The 21,602-nt window shown below is 51.0% G+C and overlaps 1 protein-coding gene across 1 annotated transcript in view; it reads left to right on the top strand.

The window, feature by feature from the left end:
* The first annotated feature begins 12,318 nt into the window (after positions 1–12,318).
* The window catches only part of LOC135363099 (alpha-mannosidase 2-like), a 143,445-nt gene continuing 134,161 nt past the window's right edge, over positions 12,319–21,602 (top strand). The window contains exons 1-3 of the mRNA XM_064583784.1: positions 12,319–12,448; positions 15,370–15,627; positions 17,965–18,109. Of these exons, the coding sequence (XP_064439854.1) occupies positions 15,382–15,627; positions 17,965–18,109 (391 nt within the window). The 5' untranslated portion in view covers positions 12,319–12,448; positions 15,370–15,381. The remainder of the gene's footprint in view (positions 12,449–15,369; positions 15,628–17,964; positions 18,110–21,602) is intronic.

Consider the following 21,602-nt stretch of genomic DNA (forward strand, 5'->3'; position numbering starts at 1 on the left):
GGGCTTCCCCTCGAAGCTGCGTCCTTTCCTCGGTACGTCTCATCTTTGCGGAGTGCCACGCTGCATCGGGCATCTTGCTGGCTGCGGGGGCTCTCCGGAAGGTGGGATGTGGCCGCGGTCACGAGATCACGCATGGTGGAGGGTGGGTGCCAGGGTGGCACGGAGGGCTGGCGCGCCTCGGCCGCAGTGCCCCGCCCCGCCAGCAGGTGGCGCGTGAGGCACGCGGCTGGGCTGCCCAGCAGGGAGGCGGGCGGAGGCGGAGCGAGCATGGAGCTGAAGGATAGGCCGCGTCCCTGAGGATGCTGCTCCCCTTGTGGGTGCAGAAGTGTTCCTTCCCGCGAGTTTCTGCGTTTTCATTTTCCTGATTGATTTGCTCACGCACACGTAAGACAGTCACGTGGCAGCAGAGGATGTGCGGTAAAAATGTGTCGCTCTCCTCTTCCCCAGGCCTGCTTTCCCTCCTTCGCGTGATTCCAGGTGTCTTCTTCCAGGGACAGGAAGGGAGGCCTCTCGTTCTCTTAACGCTGAGCTGCTGAGGGCGCTGGGGTCAGATCACGCACATGACGATGCACGTGACGTCTTAAACCTTTTATTTTGGTGTAATTTCATATGTAGAAGAAAGTTGCAAGAACGGGTTAGGGTTAGGGTAGGTGACCCTGTGACCCATGCAGCCCCACAGTCAGCATGTTGGAGCCAGGAACACTCCCCCTGTGCTGAGCTCCCGGGCAAACCCTGCAGGTCCCCTCCCCTGGCTAACCCACTGAAGGTTCTGTCCCCACCTGCCATGAGTTGGAATTCCCCACAACCTCCTCTTCAGGTTTGGCTAATCTGCTCCAGTGGCTCATGGAACTCAGAGAAACATGTGTGATTCTTGGGCAGCCATGAATCTCAGCTTCTTCATGATGGGGGGCAGCCCAGCAGCTGAGTGACCATGCAGGGCTGCCTCTGCTTTTATTTCATTTTTTTATCAGAAAAGCAAGGGCAGTTGCCTCAAAGCGTGGGAGAGGAGGACAAAGGGATGGCAAGTATCCTGAAGCGGTAAAGCAGTCCTGCACCCTCCCCTAGGGGCAGGCACTCAGGGAGGCAGTCATGGGATAAGGGAAAAGCGGGATGTTTGTGCTAGCAAGCACCAGGTGCAGAAAGGGGACCTGAGGGTTACATTCTTTCCTAGCTCCTAACCTGTGCCCTACCCCTGGGGATCATGGGATACTGCTCCTACTGGGCCCTTGCGTTCAATAGTCTGAGAACAGGAACGCTGTTGACCTTTCAGCTGCTTCCACAATCACTCCTGAGGGCTTACAATATATTTTCTAAGAATAATACCACACTTCCTCCGTGAGGTGGACTACCTGGTATGCACAGAGGTGGACATGAAGTTCTGCGACCACGTGAGTATGGAGATCCTGTCCCCCCTCTTCGGCACCCTGCACCCCGGTTTCTACCAGGCAGCCCGCAAGGACTTCAGCTACGAGCATTGGCCACAGTCCCAGGCACACATCCCCAGGGACAAGGGCGACTTTTACTACATGAGGACCTTTTTTGTGGGGTCGGTGGTAGAGGACCAACTGACCTTGGCCTGTCACCAGGCAATGGGGGTCAACCTGGCCACTGGGATTGAGGCTGTGTGGCACAATGAGAGCCACCTGAACAGGTACTTGCTGGACCATAAGCCCATTAAGGTGCTGTCCCCAGAGGACCCGTGGGACCCTCAGCTGCTGGGCTGTCCCCGAGAGTACCTGTTGGACCCACAGCTGCTGGGCTGCCCCTGGAGGACCTGTGGGATCCACAGCTGCTGGGCTGCACCCCATCATGAAGAAGCTGAGATTCATGGCTGTGCCCAAGAATCACCAGGACATCAGCAGTGGTTATTACTTGAGGAGTCATTTTGGTGCCCACCAGGTCTTTCACTTGAGTTAACAGATGAGCCCGAAGGAAGGACGTCATCAGTTAGGAAGTACAGACGAAGGTCAGAGTGGAGGTGGGCAAAGGCCTCTTTAACTCAGAGAGCGGGGGAGCCCCGAGCTTCTTCTACACACCTTGCCCTGCTCATCGATTCCAGCTGCCTGGCTCTGAGTTCTGTCCTTTTAATGAACTGGTCATCTAGTAAGTAACATGTTTCTCTGAGTTCCATGAGCCACTGGAGCAGATTATTCAAACCTGAAGAGGAGGTTGTGGGGACTTCCAGTCTGTAGCCCATAGCTCGGAAACAGGGGTGACCTCTCTGCCCAGACACTGGCTGACCACTGAGTTAACAGCACAGGGATTCAGTGGCCACACACAGCAAAGAATACAGACTTGACAAAGTTAGTTCAGAAAAGCACTAAGCCAACAGTAGCAACTACAACGAGCAGCAATCATGAAGCCTGGAGTGGGGAAGGTCTGATGTTCAGGATGCTTCCATTATAATATTCATAATCACACCCTGGACTTGTCACTGGGGCCAAGTCCCCCGGCTGGGGGTCAGGGAGCTCCTACATATTCCACGTGCCTCTCTCTGGCTCCCCCAGCCGTGCACAGTCCTATGCTGCTTCCCAGCAGAGGTCGGTTTTATCCAAAGCCAGGAAGATGGGATAGGTTTTCCTGACTCCCCAACCCCTGCCCCACAGAGCTGCAAGAGAGGAAAAAGTTTTCCTCAACCCTGTTAAGGTCCCCGGCTGAGTCTGGAAATTGACAAAGACAGATGAACAGGAGAAAAGCAAGCAAAATGTATGGATTGCTTTGGTGGGAGCCTCACAAGACCATGAAGACCAGCAGAGGTGACTGGAGCAGACAGCTCTTCTACCTTTTAGACAAAGAAGCAGTAAGTGTGTGAAGAATCGACAGACGCAGGGGTTTGGACTAGGGCTCGTAAACGGTAAAGAAGTAACTAGGAAGATAAGGGTTAGTTTAACCAGGTGTGTGTGTATAGACCCCGTGGTCCTAAATTCCTTGACTCTGGTGATAAGCACGTCATCTCTGTGGTCCGGGGCGAGAAAGTTCCACATGGCAGTCTTCTGACCTGCTTAAGGGAAAAAGGGCTGATGGCTGGGGGTCAGAGAGACCTTCTTGCTTTGCTCTATGCAAAAGTTCTTTTAGCTTCTGTATTTATTTTGCCAAGGTGCCATATTTGGGGTCGTGTGTCCTGACCCTCACTGGCCTGGTGCTGTACTCTGCCTCCTAGTATCCAGGACATTGGATGTGCTGCTGTGGAGACCTTCCAGCCCTGGGGTAGCCCCTTGTCCAGGGAGGCACCTGCCTCAAGGGGAGGGTCGCTAAGGGTGGCCGCCCCTCCTCAGGGAGATTGGGTGGGAGAATGCAGATCTTACTTCGAGAAACTGACTTTATTTCCTGAAAAGGTCTACCTGATAGTGGGATCATACGGGAGTTCTTTTTTTAGTATTTTGGGGAAGCTTCATCCTTTTCCCAGCATGGGTGTGCCAATCAAAGTCAATTCCAGATGATTTTTACCTATAAACCAGAGATTTTGCAAGAACCTCTCCAGCAGAGAACATGAGGAGAACAGTTTCAAGACCTTAAACAGGCAGAGATTTCCCAGGATGCAAAATATACTAACCGTAGGAACAAACCGGTGACTTAGAAACTATGAAATGAAGAACTGGTTCTCCTTCTTCCATTTCTGGCTAGTGTGCTGGTCTGTGCCTCGATCTCACCTCAGGCAGCTGAAAGGTTGACCTCCCAGGTCAGCTACCACTGAGATGGCTACTGTTTCTAGAAATTCTTCGGGGTGTGGCCGGTTTTCCCCACCTGTGCACTGATCAAGTCGGCGACCTCGGACAGTGGAGCCACGGGTCCTCCAGGCATGGTTCTCCCCCAATGCCCCAGTAAAGCCATTCCACTGAGGGTTTAGGGGGACCGGAGCTGCCCCTAGGCAAAAACACCAGAGATTCTCACTGTCCCTACCTGGCCCTCAGATGCTCCTCAGTTACTCCTGTGCCTCTGGTGTCTTCCTGGAACCCTGACCTGGCTGGTTTTGGACAGTTTGTCCAGTGGTACCCTCACTTTCTGGGAGAGGGATTTGCTGGAATCCGCAGTGTGTCCTGCAGCCCCACCGGGATCACTTTTTGAAGGCACGTCGCCTGGGCCATCTGAGGACTCAAGACTGTGGGTCTGTGGCTTGGAGGGATTCTGAGCAGCTGGTGGGATTCTGAGCGCTGGTGGGATGGGAGGGCTGCAAGGCCCAGAGGCAGGTTTCCAGGAAGCTGTCTGGGGTCCCCGGCATCCTGCCGTTTTTGAATCAAAGCCCTGAGATCTTTAAAATGCCAGCAACGTTACAGCATGGGCCAGAAAAGCAAATGTCCCTGTGCACCCAACACCACCTAAACTATTGGCCATTTCTTGTCACTTGAGTTGAGTAGAAAGGATTGGGAGTCAGGGCTTGAGGGGGGTCCTGGGTCAGACTTTGTGTTTGGGGGACAAAGGTCATCCGGACAAGCTTGTGCTGAGGCTGAGGAGGGGTTCTGTGTGGAGACCCCAGCTGCAGGCACTGCTGTCCAATGATGCCCCCTCAGCCCGACCCAGTGCACCTGCTGCTGGGGGAGAGCCTGCCCCCTCCTCTCTGCCTGAGGGCTCTCTCCTGCAGGAGGTGTGCCTCCTCCCCTGCCAGTCACTGCCAGCCTGCAGCCTGGGAGGGTGGGAGGGTGGCTACCCCGAGTTCCTGCAGCTGCTGGGGGAGCGCCTGCCCCCTCCTCTCTGCCTGAGGGCTCTCTCTCACACCAGGTGCCTCCTCTCCTGCCAGCCACTGCCAGGCTGCAGCCTGGGAAAGTGGCTATCCCGAGTTCCTCCAGCTGCTGGGGGAGCGCCTGCCCCCTCCTCTCTGCCTGAGGGTGTATCCTGCACCAGGTGCCTCCTCCCCTGCCAGTCACTGCCAGCCTGCAGCATGGGAGGGTGGATACCCTGAAAACCTCCAGCCCTGTGGACAGAGTCAGTGCAATGTGGTCTCCCAGCACGTCTGAGCACCAGGCCCCCACATTGCTCACTCTCGTCCTATGGGCTCAATGTGCCACATCCTCCCTCAGGCTCCCTGGGTCCGAGTCCTCCTCTGCTCGTGGACCATCCTTGGCCCAGGCTCCACACGCTGGGACTGGGAGCGGGTCGTCTGGACGTTCTGGACTCTCGCTTCTGTTCCCGTGACACGGGCACAGGCCGGCCTCACAGACTGCTCAGAGGAGACTCAGCACAGGACGATGCAGGTCGCTGTAAGGGGAGATGCCAAGTGACCCCAGAGTGAGCGCACAGGCCTTGCAGAAGGCGCTGGGCTCATGGGGCTCAGTGTGGGATGCGGGCGCCCAGCCAAGGGGCATGGGGAATCCTGGTGAGGGCGGCCCTGGCAAGTGGGGGAGGGGGAAGCCACAGAAGGGTCTCAGAAGAGGCAGGAGACAAGGAAGAGGACAGGACAGAGCTTCCCAAGGAGGTCGATGGAAGGATCAAAGGATCACAGAGACCCTTGGGGAAACGCGGAGGCCCTGGAGATGTTGGCTGAAATGCTGTCATTTGGTCAGAAAAATTGTGTCACAACTCCCCAGTTGACACTGGATGATTTACTCTTTGTTGGTTCTAGGAATCAGTGCGTACCTGCCATTAGAACTCACATGGCATGAAGTCTAGGACATACTTACTTTTCATCACTTTTCAGGACGAGATTTTTCTAGAGGAGGTGCTAAACACGGGTCTCTCCATTCTTTTCTTTGTGCGACTGGCCTGTTTCCAGGAGCAGATTCCTAGTGCTCATCGCCAGAGCTAGCCGTGAGGACTGCCCCCCATCACCTCCCACAGTGGACGTGACCATGTGGGTTGGGGGGTGCTCACTGATGAAGCCCCAGTGCTCAGTACCCAGCAGGGACCCCAGATCCTGTGCTGAATGAGGGAGGATGGGAGTGAGGGAAAGAGAGAGGGACGGACGATGGGAGAGAAGGAGGGGAGAGAGGGAGAAGGGAAGGGAGGATGGGAGGGAGGCAGGATGGGGAGGGGGAGGGGAGAAAGGCAGGAGGAAAGGGAGGATGGGAGGGGTAGAGGGGAGGGAGGGAGGCAGGGAGGATGGGAGGGAGGCAGAGAGGCAGGGAGGGAGGGAGTGGGGGAGGGAAGGGAGGAGTGGTGGGGAAGGAGAGAGAGGGGGGAATGAATGAGTGAATAAATGACGTAGGGAGGGAGGGAGTGAAACCACAGAAGCTGGATCTGTACCTCAGGAGCCATTATTTGGGGTGAGGTCCGAGGGCATCACAGCCTGGGTCCTGGATGGTGGCTCAGGGCACGTCCATCTGTCCTCCCAGTGCTGACCTTCCTTCTCCTTGGACCCGGTGTCATCCTGGATCCTCTCCACCTCCTCCTCAAACAATTCTCAATGTTCCCAGGAACAGGGTGGCAGGAGGGGTCTCAGGAGGGGCTTCCCGGATCCTGTGCCCCGAAGGACAACGTGACAGTAGCTACAGGGCATTCTATCATGAGGACTGGGACCATGGATCCCATCCATCTCCTTGTGCATTAGCGTTGTTCCATTCCCTGCTCTCTCCACCACCGCTGTGATGAACACTCCTGAAAGCAGATCTGTGAAAAACCGAGCCAGAGTTTCCGGGGGTGAGTCCGAGGCCGAGCATGCCAGGTGATGGGTGCACCTGCAGCCTGGGATGGGTGATGCTCACTGTTCTCCCAGACAGGGGTGCCCGTCACCCTTTCCTCCAGGGGACCTGCATTGGACCTCCACTTCCTCACGTTCTCCCCAGACCAGACACCTGCCAGTCTGAGGGTGATGAGCGCTGCCTCCATAGGGTTTCCTTTGCCGGAATCCTTCCCCGGGAGCTCCACATCTCTGACACATATTCCCTGCATGCCTATCCTCCCCCTTGGACTGGCATGTGTTTGGTCTCCATCCCTGTGGAACCCAGTGACTTGGAGCGTGGTTTGTACCAGAGTCAGGTGAAACCTTTCTCTGGCCTTGCTTTGTGGTGTGTCTTCCAGCTTTCTGCGTTTCCCTGGTTTCTGTGTGGGCCACAGGAGTAACCAGCCGTTTCCAGTCTGGGGTCAGGCTGTGGTGTCCCAGCAGGTACAGGGGTCTCTGCCCCGAGATTGTGCCCATAATTCCTTTTTGAAAAAAAGGAGAGAGAGTGAGAGGGAGAGAGAGAGAGTGAGAGGGAGAGAGATCACGAGCAGGGGGAGTGGGAGAGGGAGAAGCAGGGTTCCCATGGAGCAGGGAGCCCAATGCGGGGCTCGATCCCAGGACCCTGAGATCATGACCTGAGCCGAAGGCAGATGCTTAACGAATGAGCCACCCAGGCGCCCCTGTGCCCATAATTCCTAAAGTGGCCTCTCTGATTACATCTGATCTGTAATCAATCGGGGATTTCAATATCGAATAAGGGAAATTTTATGACAAACAGAAGAAAACGAGTCCCCTTTGAAAATAAGTGGGCAGACACAAAGGCTCCTATTGCATGATTCCATGTACAGAAACATCCAGAACAAGTAAAAGAATAGGGAGAGAAAGCAGCTTAGGGGTTTCCAGGGTCTGGGCTGGGGGCGAAATGGGCAGGGGGGCTTCTGGTTCGGGGACTCCTTTGAGACATGAGATATTCCGCAGCAATCTTCTGGGGTGTGGTGGCACAGCATTGGGAATGTACTTATGCTCATCACATGTTCAGTTGAAAACAAGTAGTTTTATTTAAAACAAATAATAAACAGTATACAGAACATGAAAATGAACAATATGAACTAGAACAATATGAACCAGAGAGAAAGAACATAGGGGGAGGGGATGAAACAATCTGGCGGGGCGTCGGGGTCCGGCGATGGACCTAAGGGTAATTGTACAAGGAGCTCTCCCCGCAGGGCTGTGGGCTCTGGATGTGGCTCTGGGAGCCCTGCGGGAGCAGGAGTAGGGGCAGGGGTTGGGATAGGGGCAGGGCCAGGGGCAGGGCCAGGTGTAAGAGCAGGACCAGGGGCAGGGGCAAGGGGAGGGATAGGATCAGCAGTCGTGGCAGGTGCAGGATCTAGGGCAGGACCTGGGTAAGGAGCAGGAACAGGAGCTCCGGCAGGCGCAGGGGCAGGGGCAGCAGGTCTGGCAGGGGAAGGGGCAGAAGCAGGAGCAGGAAAAGGAGCAGGAACAGGAGCTCAGGCAGGGGCAGGGGAAGGGGCAGCAGGTCTGGCAGGGGTAGGGTTATGAGCAGGAGCAGGGTCAGGGACAAGAACAGGAGCTCAGGAAGGGTCAGGGGAAGGGGCAGCGGAGTCTGGCAGGGGCAGGGAGAGGAGCAGGAGAAGGAGCAGGAACCGGAGCTCAGGCAGGGGAAGGGGCAGTGGCTCTGGCAGGGGCAGGGGAAGGGGTAGGAGGAGGATCAGGAGCTGGGTTGGAGCAGTGGCAGGTGCAGGATCCAGCGCAGGAGCTGGGTCAGGGGCAGGATCCAGGGCAGGAGCTGGGTCAGGGGCAGGAACAGTAGCAGGAGCTGGGTCTGGGGCAGGTGCAAGTTCTTCCTGGTCCACGTCAGGCTGTCCGTGGGTGGGTGCCGGGTCACCTGCCGTCTCCTGGTCTCCTCCTGAGGTCGCTGCAGGCACCACCACTCCGTCCAGAGCTGCCGATGTAGTTGGAACTGGCTCTAGCTCCTCAGGTGGTGGGGCAGCTGTGAGAGGAGAAAAGCTCACCCCGAGCCCGCTCTCCGTGGGCCTTTGTGGAGAGAGAACCCAGCCCAGGGCCTCCCAGAGAAGCCGCAGCCAGGAAGGAGCCCTCCCTGGGGTGTCTCCCCGACTGCAGTCCACCCGCTGGATGCTCTGCGCCCAGTCTTTGCTCCAAGCCCCACACCAGCCTCTGGGGGCTCGTCCCTGTGGGGCCAGCACTGACCCATCCCCACACACCACAAACACCCAGCCCCAGCCTTCGCACCCTCGGGCTCGGTCTCCGTGGGCTCCGGCTCCTGGACCACTGTCCGGTGACCAACCACCTGGGACAGTGGTCTGGGGGGTGTTGGAGGTCTTGCCCGGCAATCCCCAGCACTTGTTTTTGGGGATGCCTGTGGGGTCAACCCCTCCGTCAGGGAGGAGGGCCTGTCCGCCAGCCGCCTCGGGAGGTCATCCGTGGCCTTCTGCAAAGACAGGGACGGGTAGCCGGCGGGAGGCATCACAGCCCTGCCCGGCCATCCTCACTGTCCTCCTGCCCAGTCCCCCTGCTGCTCCCAGATCAGACACAGACCTGTGAGTGCACAGCCCTGCACCCGGGATGCACTGACCCATCCCTGCAGGGCTATCGGGATAAACCCTGGGTAGAAGGGGCAGCGCCCCCACACCCCATCCCACACAGCCAGCCTTGACCTTGAACATGACCTGCCCACTGGGAATCTGACCCCTCATCAGCCTGTTCCTGCTCAGGGTGGCCCCACCCTGCATGACCCCTCTTTACACACACACACACACAGACACACACGCACGCACACGCACACTCACACACAGACACGCACAGACACACACACACGGAGGGGGGCCTGGGGCTCCACAGGCAGATCAGAGCGTGTGGGGCTGGGTGGCAGGCTCTGGGCCTCCTGGTGTCACCTTTCTGTCCTTCTGGCCAAATGGCCAGAGGCTGTGGGGAGCCCTGATTCGACATCCCCAGCGGGGGACAGCGTTTGCAGGGCGCTCTTTCTTCAGCCTACAGCGTCCAGATTTGGGGAAGCAGCACCCGAACATGCTTTTTGTTGGAGGGTCTCCAAAGAAATGAGCTGGGCAGGGGGCTGTCTCTGGAATGTGGGTGCCTGGTTACCGGGGTTCCAAATTCTGTTGGGCTCTGTTGTCCGGGAAGTGAGGTCACCACTGCCTGGGGTCCCCTTACCCAACTTCCTCCTCACACAAGACCCCCGCCCGAGGGCCCCCTCCCCCGGCTGCTCAATGCTCCCCCTCCCCCCATGCCCCATCCATACAGTGACTTCCTCACAGCCCCCCCACAGCCTTCCCAAGGCCTGGGTGCAGCCAGTGTCCCCGCTGTGAGGACACAGAGCTGGCTTCAGACTGGGCTTCCCTGCGTGCCCAGGGCTGTGACCCTGGACAGACCCTGTGCCTCTCAGGGCCTCCCCAGGCTCCCCATCTGCACAGTGGGGTGTTCTGGCTTCTACTCCTAGGGAAGCCATCAGGGGTAGGACCTCTACATACATTCCGGACCTGCTCTCACAGGAGGCTGGGGCACACTTGGCAATGCAAGGATGAGCCAGGGGCTGGGCGGGACATGGAGCACAGCTCAGAGGGGCCTGGGTCTGCTCTGGGGTCTGGGCAAAGCCACCCCCTTCTTGCCTGTTCCCAGCCCCTGTGGGAAGGTTGCAATGAACTGATTCCGACCTTGTCCTCTGGTGACGCACACTTCCAGGGGCTCCCATTAGGTTTAGGCTCAGGCCCCGGGGCCTCGTCTGCGCCCACGTGCTGGGCAGTCCCCACAGTGGTTCCCGGGCATTCCCGCATCCTGCTCACACATCCCTGTGGAATCCCCTCCCCTCCGGGGTGGATGGCCTGTGTGACCGCACTCTCAGGAAGAGAATGGGGCCAAATGCTGGGATGTCATTTCCAAGCTGATGGAGGAAAGTCTGTGACTTCTTCTGGTTCCCACTGTCGTGTGTTCATTCTCTGTCTACTTCTCTGTTTCTGTCTCTGTCTCTGTGTCTCTCACAGGAGCAGGATCTGTGGACTCCAGGGGTGATGTGAGAAACCTCAGAAGCCTCCCTTGTCCCTGTTTCCCTCTTCTGTCCCGGTGCTCCGTTCCTTCCTAAGGCCTTGTCACCCGGACCAGAGCAGTGAATCTGGAACCTCTTCCAAATGGAGACCCAGAGGCTGCAACAAGGAGGGTCTTGGCCTTGGTCCCCAGACTAGTGGTCAGTGCTCTGCCAAGTTCTGCGTACCCAGGTCCTCAGCCCCCCAAGCCCCCAGTCTGTCCTCTGCTCCGAAGGACCTCGAGGGAGTACAAAGCATTTTCCCAGGACTGGGGGCACAGTGGGTCGGGGATGGAGATCGAAGGCCAACAGGCTCTCCCACAAGCCTGTGGGACCCTAGGGACACTGCATCTCTACAGCCCAAGTGACAGAAGAGTAAGCTGAGGCCTTTGTGCTGGAGCCCCTCTGGACTTGGGGGTGGGTATCTCTTCCTGCTTCCAAGTGCCCAGGCTGGTGATGGACACCGGAACCCAGACCCTGTCCTCTCCCAGTGCCCTGGCAACCGCCCTGGGCCTCTTGGGGACCCCTGACCCTCAGCCTGGCCTGTCTCCCCTCCCCATGCTATGGATCTGGGTCCTTGCCAGGAGTCCTGATGCCCTGCCCCATGGCCCAGCTGTCTGCAACCTGTTTCCCCCCTGTCACCCACATCGCTCCCAGGGTTTCCTCCCCTTCTGACCCCCAGCTGGGCAGTCAGAGTGGTGTGTGTGTGGGTGTGGGGGTGGGTGTGCAGGTGCATGTGCCTCTACGTGCCTGGGGATGCCAAGGTCATGTCCCCACATGGGACGGGGTGGGTAGCTATTCCTGAGGATCTGAGGGGCTCTCACCCCCAAAGCAAACCTCATGGGAGGGTTGGGACTGGAGAGCAGCTCCTTGGACTCTGCACCCCTCATTTGTCCTGGGCCAGTCCCTGCCTCTCTTGACCCAGGTTCCCAACTGTCCCTGAAGGTCGGACATGGAAAGGCTTGAACGTGGCTGCTCCTCCAGGGGTAGGGGGACAGGTGCACGCAGGCCTCCCCACCGAGAGGGCCAGTCAGGTGTGTCATGGCCAGGTGTGCAGAGACGACCTGCCCACAGCTCCTGGACCATGACCCAGCCCTGCGGCAGATGTGCACGAGACCCATGGCTCCGCACCTGACCGGTCCCCCGCGTTCCCTCACCACCTTGGAGACAAGGGCTCTTCTTCCTCCTAGGGCCCGTCATCCTTTGGACAATGAGAGCAGAGGGATCCGTATGTAGAGGTGGCCGGCAGGGCGTCCCACGCAACATCGTGTGCCCATCTCTGCTTTGTCGTCTAGGCTTAGTGGCGGACCCCCACCTAGAAAGAGGCCTGCGGGGCAGGGACATTTGTCTGCCCTGTTCCCTGAATTATGGAAAATGTCTAGAAGGGGCTTCCTGTCCATGTGTGGAGTCGATGAAGCCCAGCCAGCACCTTTCAGATGTCTGAGTGGCTGTGGGGCCCCTCTGCCAGCCCCCAGGGATCCCTGCTCTGGCTCCACCCAGGATGGGAGCCCCAGATGGAATCTGAAACCTCCTCACAGCCAGGAATGCGGCTTTGCCCGGGACACAGGACACGGAGGCTTGGGGCAGAGAGCACCGTCACGGTGAGGAACCGCCTCAGCCCCAGGCGACCCTGCCCGTGGGCCGGCCAGGGTCGGGGAACGGTCCCAACAGGCCCGACGGCACCCCGTGTGTGGGGCCTGGCCTCGTGGCATGCAGGGTCCCCAGGAGACACCTGAGGTTCGGAGAGGGGACGTGCCAGGCCCGAGACACACAGCCCGCAGGTGAGGGGGAGCCTCCGGGCGGGACGGGGGGCCCTGCTCACCTTGGTGAGCAGCAGGTGTGGGAAGGGCTGGGGAGGCGTTCCTCTGGGAGGTGCTCCGGGAGAGGGGCCACAGGAGAGGGCCTGGCCCGGCTCCACCAGCTTCCTCAGGCTGTCAGCACGGACCGCCCACAGCCTCTGGCTCGCCCCCAGCGGCAGGGACCACTCAGGTTCATGGTGGGGCTGATCTGTGGATAAAGGAGGGACAATTCACAACACAGAAATTGCAAAACTATTTCTGTCCGTGTCCTGAAGTGCCACAGAATATCCAAATTGGTTCGGATCATCTTCCACGTATGTGAAGCGTGATTTTGTACGTGGCCAAGGCTGGGGCTGGACCGGGTGTGTGTGTCTGTGTGTGAAGGACCAGGTGTGTGTGTGTGTGTGTGTGTGTTTGAAGGACTGGGTGTGTGTGTGTGTTTGGCGTGTGTGTCTGTTTGTGTGTGTCTGTGAAGGGAGCAGCCCAGACCCCTTGGGTTGAGGTCATGGCCATGTAAGGGGCACAGCCGTCGTGGCACCCCGGGTCGTCAGTGTCCCGGATGGCGTCGGGGCAGGAGACACTCCCGGCCCTCCCCGAGCCTGGTCCTTGAGCGCCCTCGTCCCCACACTCCCCCTGAGCCCGCACCAGCCCTTACCGACTGCTTGGTGCACGTGCCCCATGCCGGGGAGCCGTCGAGTGAGGCTCCTGTTGACCAGCTTGTCCCCAATTTCTTCCATGGGGCTCTGTGAAGACAGTGAGCGGCGCCCGGCCCGGAGGCATCACAGCCCTGCCCGGCCGTCCTCACCGTCCTCCTGCCCAGCCCCACTGCTGCCCCCAGATCAGACACAGCCCCGTGCGGGCACAGCCCTGCGCCCGGGGTGCAGTGACATGTATCGACAGGGCTCCGGATCAACCCTGGGGAGAAGGAGGCCGCCCCAGCACAGCCCGTCCCTGTGCCTTGTCAGAGGAAACCGGCCTCCCCCAGCAGCGCTGAGCTGCCTCGAGACCTGGCTCTCGTTCTCGGGCTGCCTCTCACTCTGCCAGTGGTGCCGGATCGGGTGGGAGAACTGGTGTGGAGGTGGCTCTGCTCTGGAATTCACCCCGGAGCTGCTTTTGCCTCCGGAGGGGGACCGCGGGTCGGAGCTGGAGGGGCTCTAGTCGGCGGGGCCCTGACCACTGTGGCCTCAAGATCGGGTCAACCTTCCTCTTGTAAATTTCCACAAAAGGAAGCAGGCAGAATCCTAGAGATGTTCTTCCAGTGGTGACCCCTGTGACGCTCCTGGATCCGAGTGGTGCCAAGGTGGACTGCCTTAGGAGGTTTGCGGGCACTGGCCCGTGTGAGGTTTGGGGACTCCCTGTGAATGCCGTGACCAGTTTTTACCATCTTGATTATGGTCTTCCATAATTTTTTTTTCCAAAAGGATGATACCAAATTACTATTTTTTTATGCATGCTTTTTAAACTTTTTCTCTACTGTATCTTCTGAAAGTACCTTCCCATATATTTCTGTTTTTTTTTAATTAACATAATACATTATTTGTTTCAGGGGTACAGGTCTGTGATTCATGTATTTCTGTTTTTAAGGAATTAATATTTCTAAATTTTCAGTGACTGAAAACATTTCCATGATATAGATGTACCATTTGACCAGTTCTTTACCTTTGGACATTCAGGTGTTTTTTTTCACTTCCTCTTTCTTACTGTCTTCCTGTTACTTCATTCCTTCTTCTTTCTGTCTTCCTGTTATTTACTGGTGATAGAACTTTTGTTTTTGGGTGTCCAGAGTTATTTGTTCGCTGGGCATAGAGTTATTTTATTAAACCCTAGTGTGGACTTTGGGTAGGCTGTTGCTTGTGAGAGTGCCACTTTTTGTGTTCAGGTATGGACCCATATCTTATGTGTATCTGTCTTCCCAGCATGTAGCATTTGCCTGGTACAGTGGGTGCTCACTAAAGAATTATTGTTCAGTTCCAGAAATATAAGGGCCATGGGACAGATATTTAAGTATTTACCACGTATTTAAGGCCCTATATATAGGAATGAACAAGACAAAGATTGTCCTTGCTCTCATAAGCTGAAATACTACTCTCTACAACAAGGTTTATGTTATAAAGATGACAAGCCTCTTAATGTGAGGATCAATTAAAAAACCTTAAAGTTGGGGCACCTGGGTGGCTCAGTCGGTTAAGGGTCTGCCTTCAGCTTAGGTTTTGATCCCAGGGTCCTGGGATCAAGCCCCACATCAGGCTCCCTGCCCCTCCCCCTCCACTCCTGCTCTGTCTCTAGCTTTCTCTCTGTCAAATAAATAAAATCTTAAAAGAAAAAAAAACCCTTAAAGTCACACAATGTAGGAGAAGCAGTCTACGTGACCTATAGCGTGGTTACTTTTCATGCATGTGGCTAATTGAGGGTTGACTAATTGATTTTCCTGTAGATGATATTTCTTATTTAGGATTGTCCACTAGGGTTACTACAATGGAATGATTTTTTTCAGGTTCATACTTTTTGACCCTTTCAAGTAACTAGAATCAGTTAACTAAAATTTAAAATTTCATACCTGAACATAATATGTTATACTTAGCTATTATAGAGAACTCAACAGATCTTTTAGGATTGGGTTTGGGGGCAATAGGAAATATATCCCAAAATATTTTTGGTTTTTCTCTTGCACATTTTAAAATATGATTAAACAAAGATTGCAGCCACGGAGATTTTTTGTTGTAAATTGGTGTTTCAACACTGCCAGCAGTCCACGCTTTTTGTGGTCCCACTTATAAAAGTGGAAAGTGAAGGGTGAATGGCTGCCCTCTTGGGCAAGCACATAATTTAAAAAAAAAAATGTGTGTGCCCCAGCAGAGCTATATTAGAGTTTCATATAGCTGCCTTTTTCTTTTTTATTGTAGGGCCAGCTCTCAATGTTGCAAGAAAAAATAGACCATTTGGAGTGTTTGCTAGCTGAGAATAATGAGATCATCTCAAACATTAGAGACTGGGTCATCAATTTGAGTGAGTCTGTGGAGGATGGTCCAAAAAGTTCACAAGGCAATTTCAGCCAAGGTGCTGGCGCACCTCTTCTGCCATCAAAACAGTTGTCCCTTGTAGTGGACCCTGAAGACTGTTCGTTCGCTTTGCAAAGTGGAAGTCGGAATTCAGATGTGCAGGTAATGTATGCATTCGTTAATGATCATTGGGATTTTCTTGCTTTTCTTTCTTTTTTGATCTGGTGTCTGTTTTAACTTAGTAAGTTGCTTAAACTCTGGATTCTAGTTTCTGTTTTTGTAAAGTGGATTAGTCACATGACCATTAAAGTTGTTTTTAGTGATAAAATTCTGTAATTCTTTATTTCCCTAATTATTTTTTTTATTATTTTATACTTTGTGATTATGGCCTTTTTGTATGCTTTTTAGGTCTTATTTTGTCTAGTAGATGAAGACTTTTAGAGGTTTGTTTAAATTTGACCAAAGAGATTTTCTTATCTTCCTATTAAGAGTATAAGAAAAGCCTTATTCTCACGATATATCTTTTATACATTATAGGTTTCACACAGTGTAGGGTTCGATACCTTCTGCTGAATATCTCTTTGTGAGAGAGGGAAGGGAAATATTCTAGAGCTGTGCTGTTCAGTATGAAAGTCACTGTCCACGTGTGGCTCCTGAGCGCTTGAAATGTGGCTAGTTTGAATTGAGATGTGTTCTAAGTGTTGAAGACTTACTATGAAAACGAATACAAAATACTTTGTTTCATTTTATATATATGTGGAGATAATATTATGAGTATATTGGATTAATTTAAGTAATTAATTAAAAAAATTACGGATTTGCCTTGCATTCTGTTTCTCTTGGATAGCGCTTTTCTAGAGGGTGGTGGAGTTGTAAACTAGGATAAGAAAGGACTTCTGCTTTTCTTAAATTTAAGGTGTGTCAAATGTGCTCTGTTCTGCCAGTTAGCAGAGAGCTGTGTTTAACCTGTACCTTAGACCTGAGCTCAAACTTGGTGACGAGTCTGTACTCGTCAATTAATTTAATTTAATTTAATTTAATTTTGTTGGACAAAATGGGTTGGCTCTGGCCTTGCTTTGGAGTAGATGTTTCTACTAACTTCTGGGGACAGAGAATGTGATAGGATCTTGAAGCCCGTGGCTCACAGACCAAGCCAGCAGCTGGAGACAGAGTTGGCCAAGCCTTGTGCCCATAATCTTATCAACTAGTGTGTGGTCAGGTTCCCACACTATCAGGATTCTGTGCTGTGAAGGTATATCTATTTTTGTGAGTCTTGGCTTCGTATAGGTTTTAAATAAGTACCTTTTAAAGGAGAACAACAAAACTCTTTTTGGAGGGGGTTGTTAAATCTGGGCTGGACAGAAACAGCCGTATTGCTGAAGAACCCCAGAAGGCAGGCAGAACGAGGCAGTGGGGTACAGGGCGAGCTGCAGGGCCGGAGAAAGAACCAGAAGGAATAACAGAGACTGTTAACACATCCTCCTTTCCAGCTGGTTCCCTTTATTGACTCATCCTTGGGAGCATTTTATTTTATTTATTAAAGTCATACATTCTGAAGTGAGAGATATGTTGTTGCCTTAAAATACTTTGCATTCACTTTTTACATAATTTGCTCGGTATCTTTAAGTTTCTTTGTAACCCGCTTATATATTTTATAATATATAGTGATTTTTATGTAATTAAAATTTTATATATAATTTTTACATAATTTAAATTTTACCAAAGTCAAATTTTGGTAAAATCGGTTTTGGGTTCTTTGTCACATTTAGTATTATAGAGGATATGAAAAATACCAGCTTTTAGGTTTTTTTTTTTTTTTTCTGCAATATTTTTTCCTTTGTGTCCAAAAAGATTATTACCTCAGACTACTACATTGGAAACATAGAGAGCATTTGAACATTTAAAAATTTCCATTTTTACATGATTATGCCTCATTCACTCAGTTGTAGTTTTAGTTTTAGAATGAAAAAGGTGAACATAACATTTGCTAAATGAAGGAACAGCTGTAGATGCATTTCCATTCAGATACAGATTTTAAAATATATGTGATTAATTGTAAAATAAAGACAACTCAAAGTAAAAAAAATCATCAGTATTGCTTGTGAAAATGCTGAAATATTTGGTCATAATCACATTTCATCAAGAAATTTTTTCTTTGCTGTTTAGTTCCTATCAGTTTCCACTAAAATGTATTAGAAGAAAAGCAGGGCAAGAAGGAATTGAATGAAATTATTTTTCATTAGAAGCAGATGGAGGAGGGGCTTATTTATCAGGATAGTTAAGTAACACAGTAGCATTTTAAGAATTTGAATGGTAATTAAATGTTTTCTGCCTTAAACTGTTCAGTTAATGTCTACAGAAATAGTTTTATCTAGTAAAATACATACACAGTGACTAGCTTTGAGCAAATATTTTCCAACATTAAGTTCAAATTAAAAATGGTAATACATGGTTAAATTTACTCTTTTTTCCCCTATATTTTGTCTTTTGTATTTTTAGATGTTGGATGTTTACAGTCTAATTCCTTTTGACAATCCAGATGGTGGAGTTTGGAAACAAGGATTTGACATTAGCTATTTATTTAATGAATGGGACTCTAAGCCCCTTCAAGTCTTTGTGGTGCCTCATTCCCATAATGACCCAGGTAAAATTTACACTTCAAAAAAACTACAGGTTATTAAGCCCCTGTACACACAGAGTATTTTAACGAGAATCTGGTAGAGCTGATTTCTCAAGTTTTTGAGACACTATTTGCTGACTTGTTCCAGCAACGTATTCCTTTTATTTTGAGTTTTTATCAATTTATGTGCCATTCATGGATAGTACTTGTGCGATGTGAAGTAGTAATAAACACAAGAAGGTCTTTGTTTTGGGGATGAAAAGTTGAATTCACTTAAGGTGCTGACTGTTCATCGTAGTTACTTCTTGTAAAATACTGCGTGGGAGAATTATTTTGTGTTCATAAACTGTGCACTAAAAAATGCAGAATTCTCATGGGAACGTTTGAATCTTTAAAATGGAAAAGCAATGTAAAGTGGTTAAGAGCCTTGGTCAGGTGGACATGAGTGTGGAGTCCCAACCCCATGGTGTGAGACAACTTTACGCAAGTTACAGAATGTGAAAGTAAGTATTTTCGCGGGTAGAATCAGAATAAAGTATCTACTTTATAAGATGAGTTGTAAAAGCGTGATGCATGGCCCCAGTAACTCCTGTCATTATCATTATTGTTATTATTTCATATGACAGCTTTTGTTATTTATTGGGGCTGGAGACCTTTTCCTCCAAGGTAAGGGAGAATTGCTAAAATTACAGTGGGAAATATGATTCAATGTATAGATTTGTTAGTGTGAGTACACTGGCACAGAGTAAATACTTCATGAATTCTGTTGCAGAATTTTTTGGGGAATGTACTTCAAAAGACTTCCTTTGAGGACTGACTTACACTTCTATTTGTTACTTTTCTCAATTTTTCCATTTCATCATTACTAATCAGAGGCACCATTATTCACCTAGTACTTTGAAGGTTTTTTTCTTTACTCCCAGCATTCATTTATCTCTGACTTATATCCTTTCCCATTGATTTATTGGCATATGTTCCCTTCTGTTTCTAAGACAGTAGAACTTGTTGCTTTAGGTCTGGATGGACACATGATTTGGTGAAGTTGTGTGTGTCTGTGTGTGCGTACACACGTGTGCTGCTTTGGATGTGAAAGGTACTCGGACAGTTTGGATGCTGAAATGTTTGAATTTCCATAAAACTTCAAAATTCAGTATGCACAGAGGTCTGAAATATGTGAAATCAATATTATTTTGGAAATTTGTGATGAGCATATGTCACACCAGCTTCTGACTTGGTTTCTCTGTCTTTGGTCTTAATGTCTTTATCTTTTCTTACAAATACCCATCCATCTTATTAACCTTTCCTCTTAAATGTTTTGCATCTTCTTCCTCCTTAATCTTAGCCTGTCCCTTCAAATCCAAACTCCGATGGCCAGGCATCATGGAAAGACTGCAGGGATCTGGAGCCAGGCAGAATGAGGCAGGCATCCTGGCTTGGCTGTATACTGGCCCCAAGTCCTTTGGGCACATTTGTGTGTCTGTCAAATGCAGATCATATGGTAGATCATCTTAAAGCAGGAGTTAGTTATCAAGTAAATACAAAAGGTGATGAAAATCACACGTAAATAAAATTCCTTTAGCTATTTACTTACTTGTATGCCAGATTAAATAGTACATTTGCATGTAGGGTATGTGTACTGAAAAACAGGTCTTTGTTTATATCTACACTTAACAGTGAGGTGAGGTGCTCACACTTGATACGTGGGATCTGAGTTTGCCTGTAGGACTACAGATGATTGATTTTCTCTGTAAATCTCATTCACTCTGAAATATCCCCTTATTGAGTGAAATGGTGGCAGAGCCCCTGTAGTATTTAAATTGTTCTCTCCTTTCTTCTCTGCCAGTTCATTTCTTGTCTCTTAATTGGGTGTGTGATGTGATTCCATTGTATCCAGTTTCTTATAGGGTCGTCAATACACTTTGCAGTATGTCTTGCAAGTCCTCATGTGAACCCATTTCTCCAACCTTTTAGATTTTTTAAAGACTTTTATTGTCTCTTCCCCTTTTCTGCCATCCTCAGTTTCCACCACTCATTTCTTGTAATTCTAGAACACGCACGCTTAACTGTAATAATAAAATTTGTGGTTTACCAGGCAGTGTGCCAAATGTTTTATAAACGTTGAGTGCTCAAAACAACCCTAGAAGGTGAGTGCCACTATTCCTGATGAAGGCGTTACCAACTTGTCAGACTTCCAGGGGCAGTAAGTGGCACCACAAGAATTCCGTGTTACTTTACCTGGACCTCCCACCTGAGTACACTCAAGGGACAGAGAACATGTGCCTCCTGTTCAGTCTGTCTCATTGCCTAGCCCAACACGTGGCATATAGTAATCGCTAAATAGAGACGAGGCCTTCCCGACCTGTCTCCATGCCCCCCTGAAGCTTCTTGAACCTTCCATACTTGCACACAGGCAGAGATGTCAACGTTTACAGCACTTCTGCTTTGTCTCCTCACTAGAATGCAAGCTCAGTGAGGGCTCACACTTTGTCTTATAACCAGCAGGTCACTAATGCCCAGAAGAGTCAGCAGCACCTGGTACTGACTCATTCGGTTCAATAAAATAGTGAACCAGGGAATGTGATTCTGCAGACTCAGATGAAACATTGGACCTTGACATTCACATTTCTTTAGCTTCCCTCCATCTCTTCTTCCTGTTGTCTTATTTCTGTTCCTTAAAAAAAAAAAAAAATTAAAATGTGCTTTGTAATTTTAAATACAAACAGCAGATGATATGAAGCTCTTCAAGGGCAGGGATTACCTATGCCTTTGAGATTTTGTTTGTTTGCCTTAGGGGTTCCCGCTGTAGTTAACGTGTTGTTCCGTGGGGAGATTTCTCTAATCATTGGTCCTGACTGCTCTAAGTGAATCTGTCTGTTGGTATCTTAGCAGCCAGAGTTGAGTCTTTTTGTCTTAGTAAAAGATGTTAATGACCCTTACCCTCAGGCCCTCCTCCACTTGAGGAAGAAATAATAGTCTGACACTGACCTTTTATTTTTTTTTATTTTTTAAAGATTTTATTTATTTATTTGACAGAGAGAGACAGTGAGAGAGGGAACACAAGCAGGGGGAGTGGGAGAGGGAGAAGCGGGCTTCCCGCCGAGCAGGGAGCCCAATGTGGGGCTCGATTCCAGGACCCCGGGATCATGACCTGAGCCGAAGGCAGATGCTTAATGACTGAGCCACCCAGGCTCCCCCATGGACTTTTTGAAAGCGAAAGCGATAGCGATTTTTGCTACCAGCAAAATAGAGAACAGAACCGCTGGCTTTTCTTGATAATTTTCACCGCTCCTTCACAAAAGTAGAGTTTAGGTAAGCTAAATCATTCTGTGAAGAAGTAAATCATTCAGATCATGAAGAAACCTCTTTTTCAGTGGAAGAAAAGAGATAAGTGTGTGCGCAAACATTCCGAGTCAAAATGTGACTCTGTAATGGGAAATCTTTGTATAATACTCCTAAATGAATGTGCAGTTAGGCGGTTTACTTTCTAAATGAGATTTATAGAGATTTGTTTGCATTT

Source organism: Mirounga angustirostris, unplaced genomic scaffold, assembly GCF_029215605.1.
Source record: "Mirounga angustirostris isolate CCGP_5_RB_7025 unplaced genomic scaffold, mMirAng1.0.hap1 SCAF_18, whole genome shotgun sequence".
Classification (NCBI taxonomy): domain Eukaryota; kingdom Metazoa; phylum Chordata; class Mammalia; order Carnivora; family Phocidae; genus Mirounga; species Mirounga angustirostris.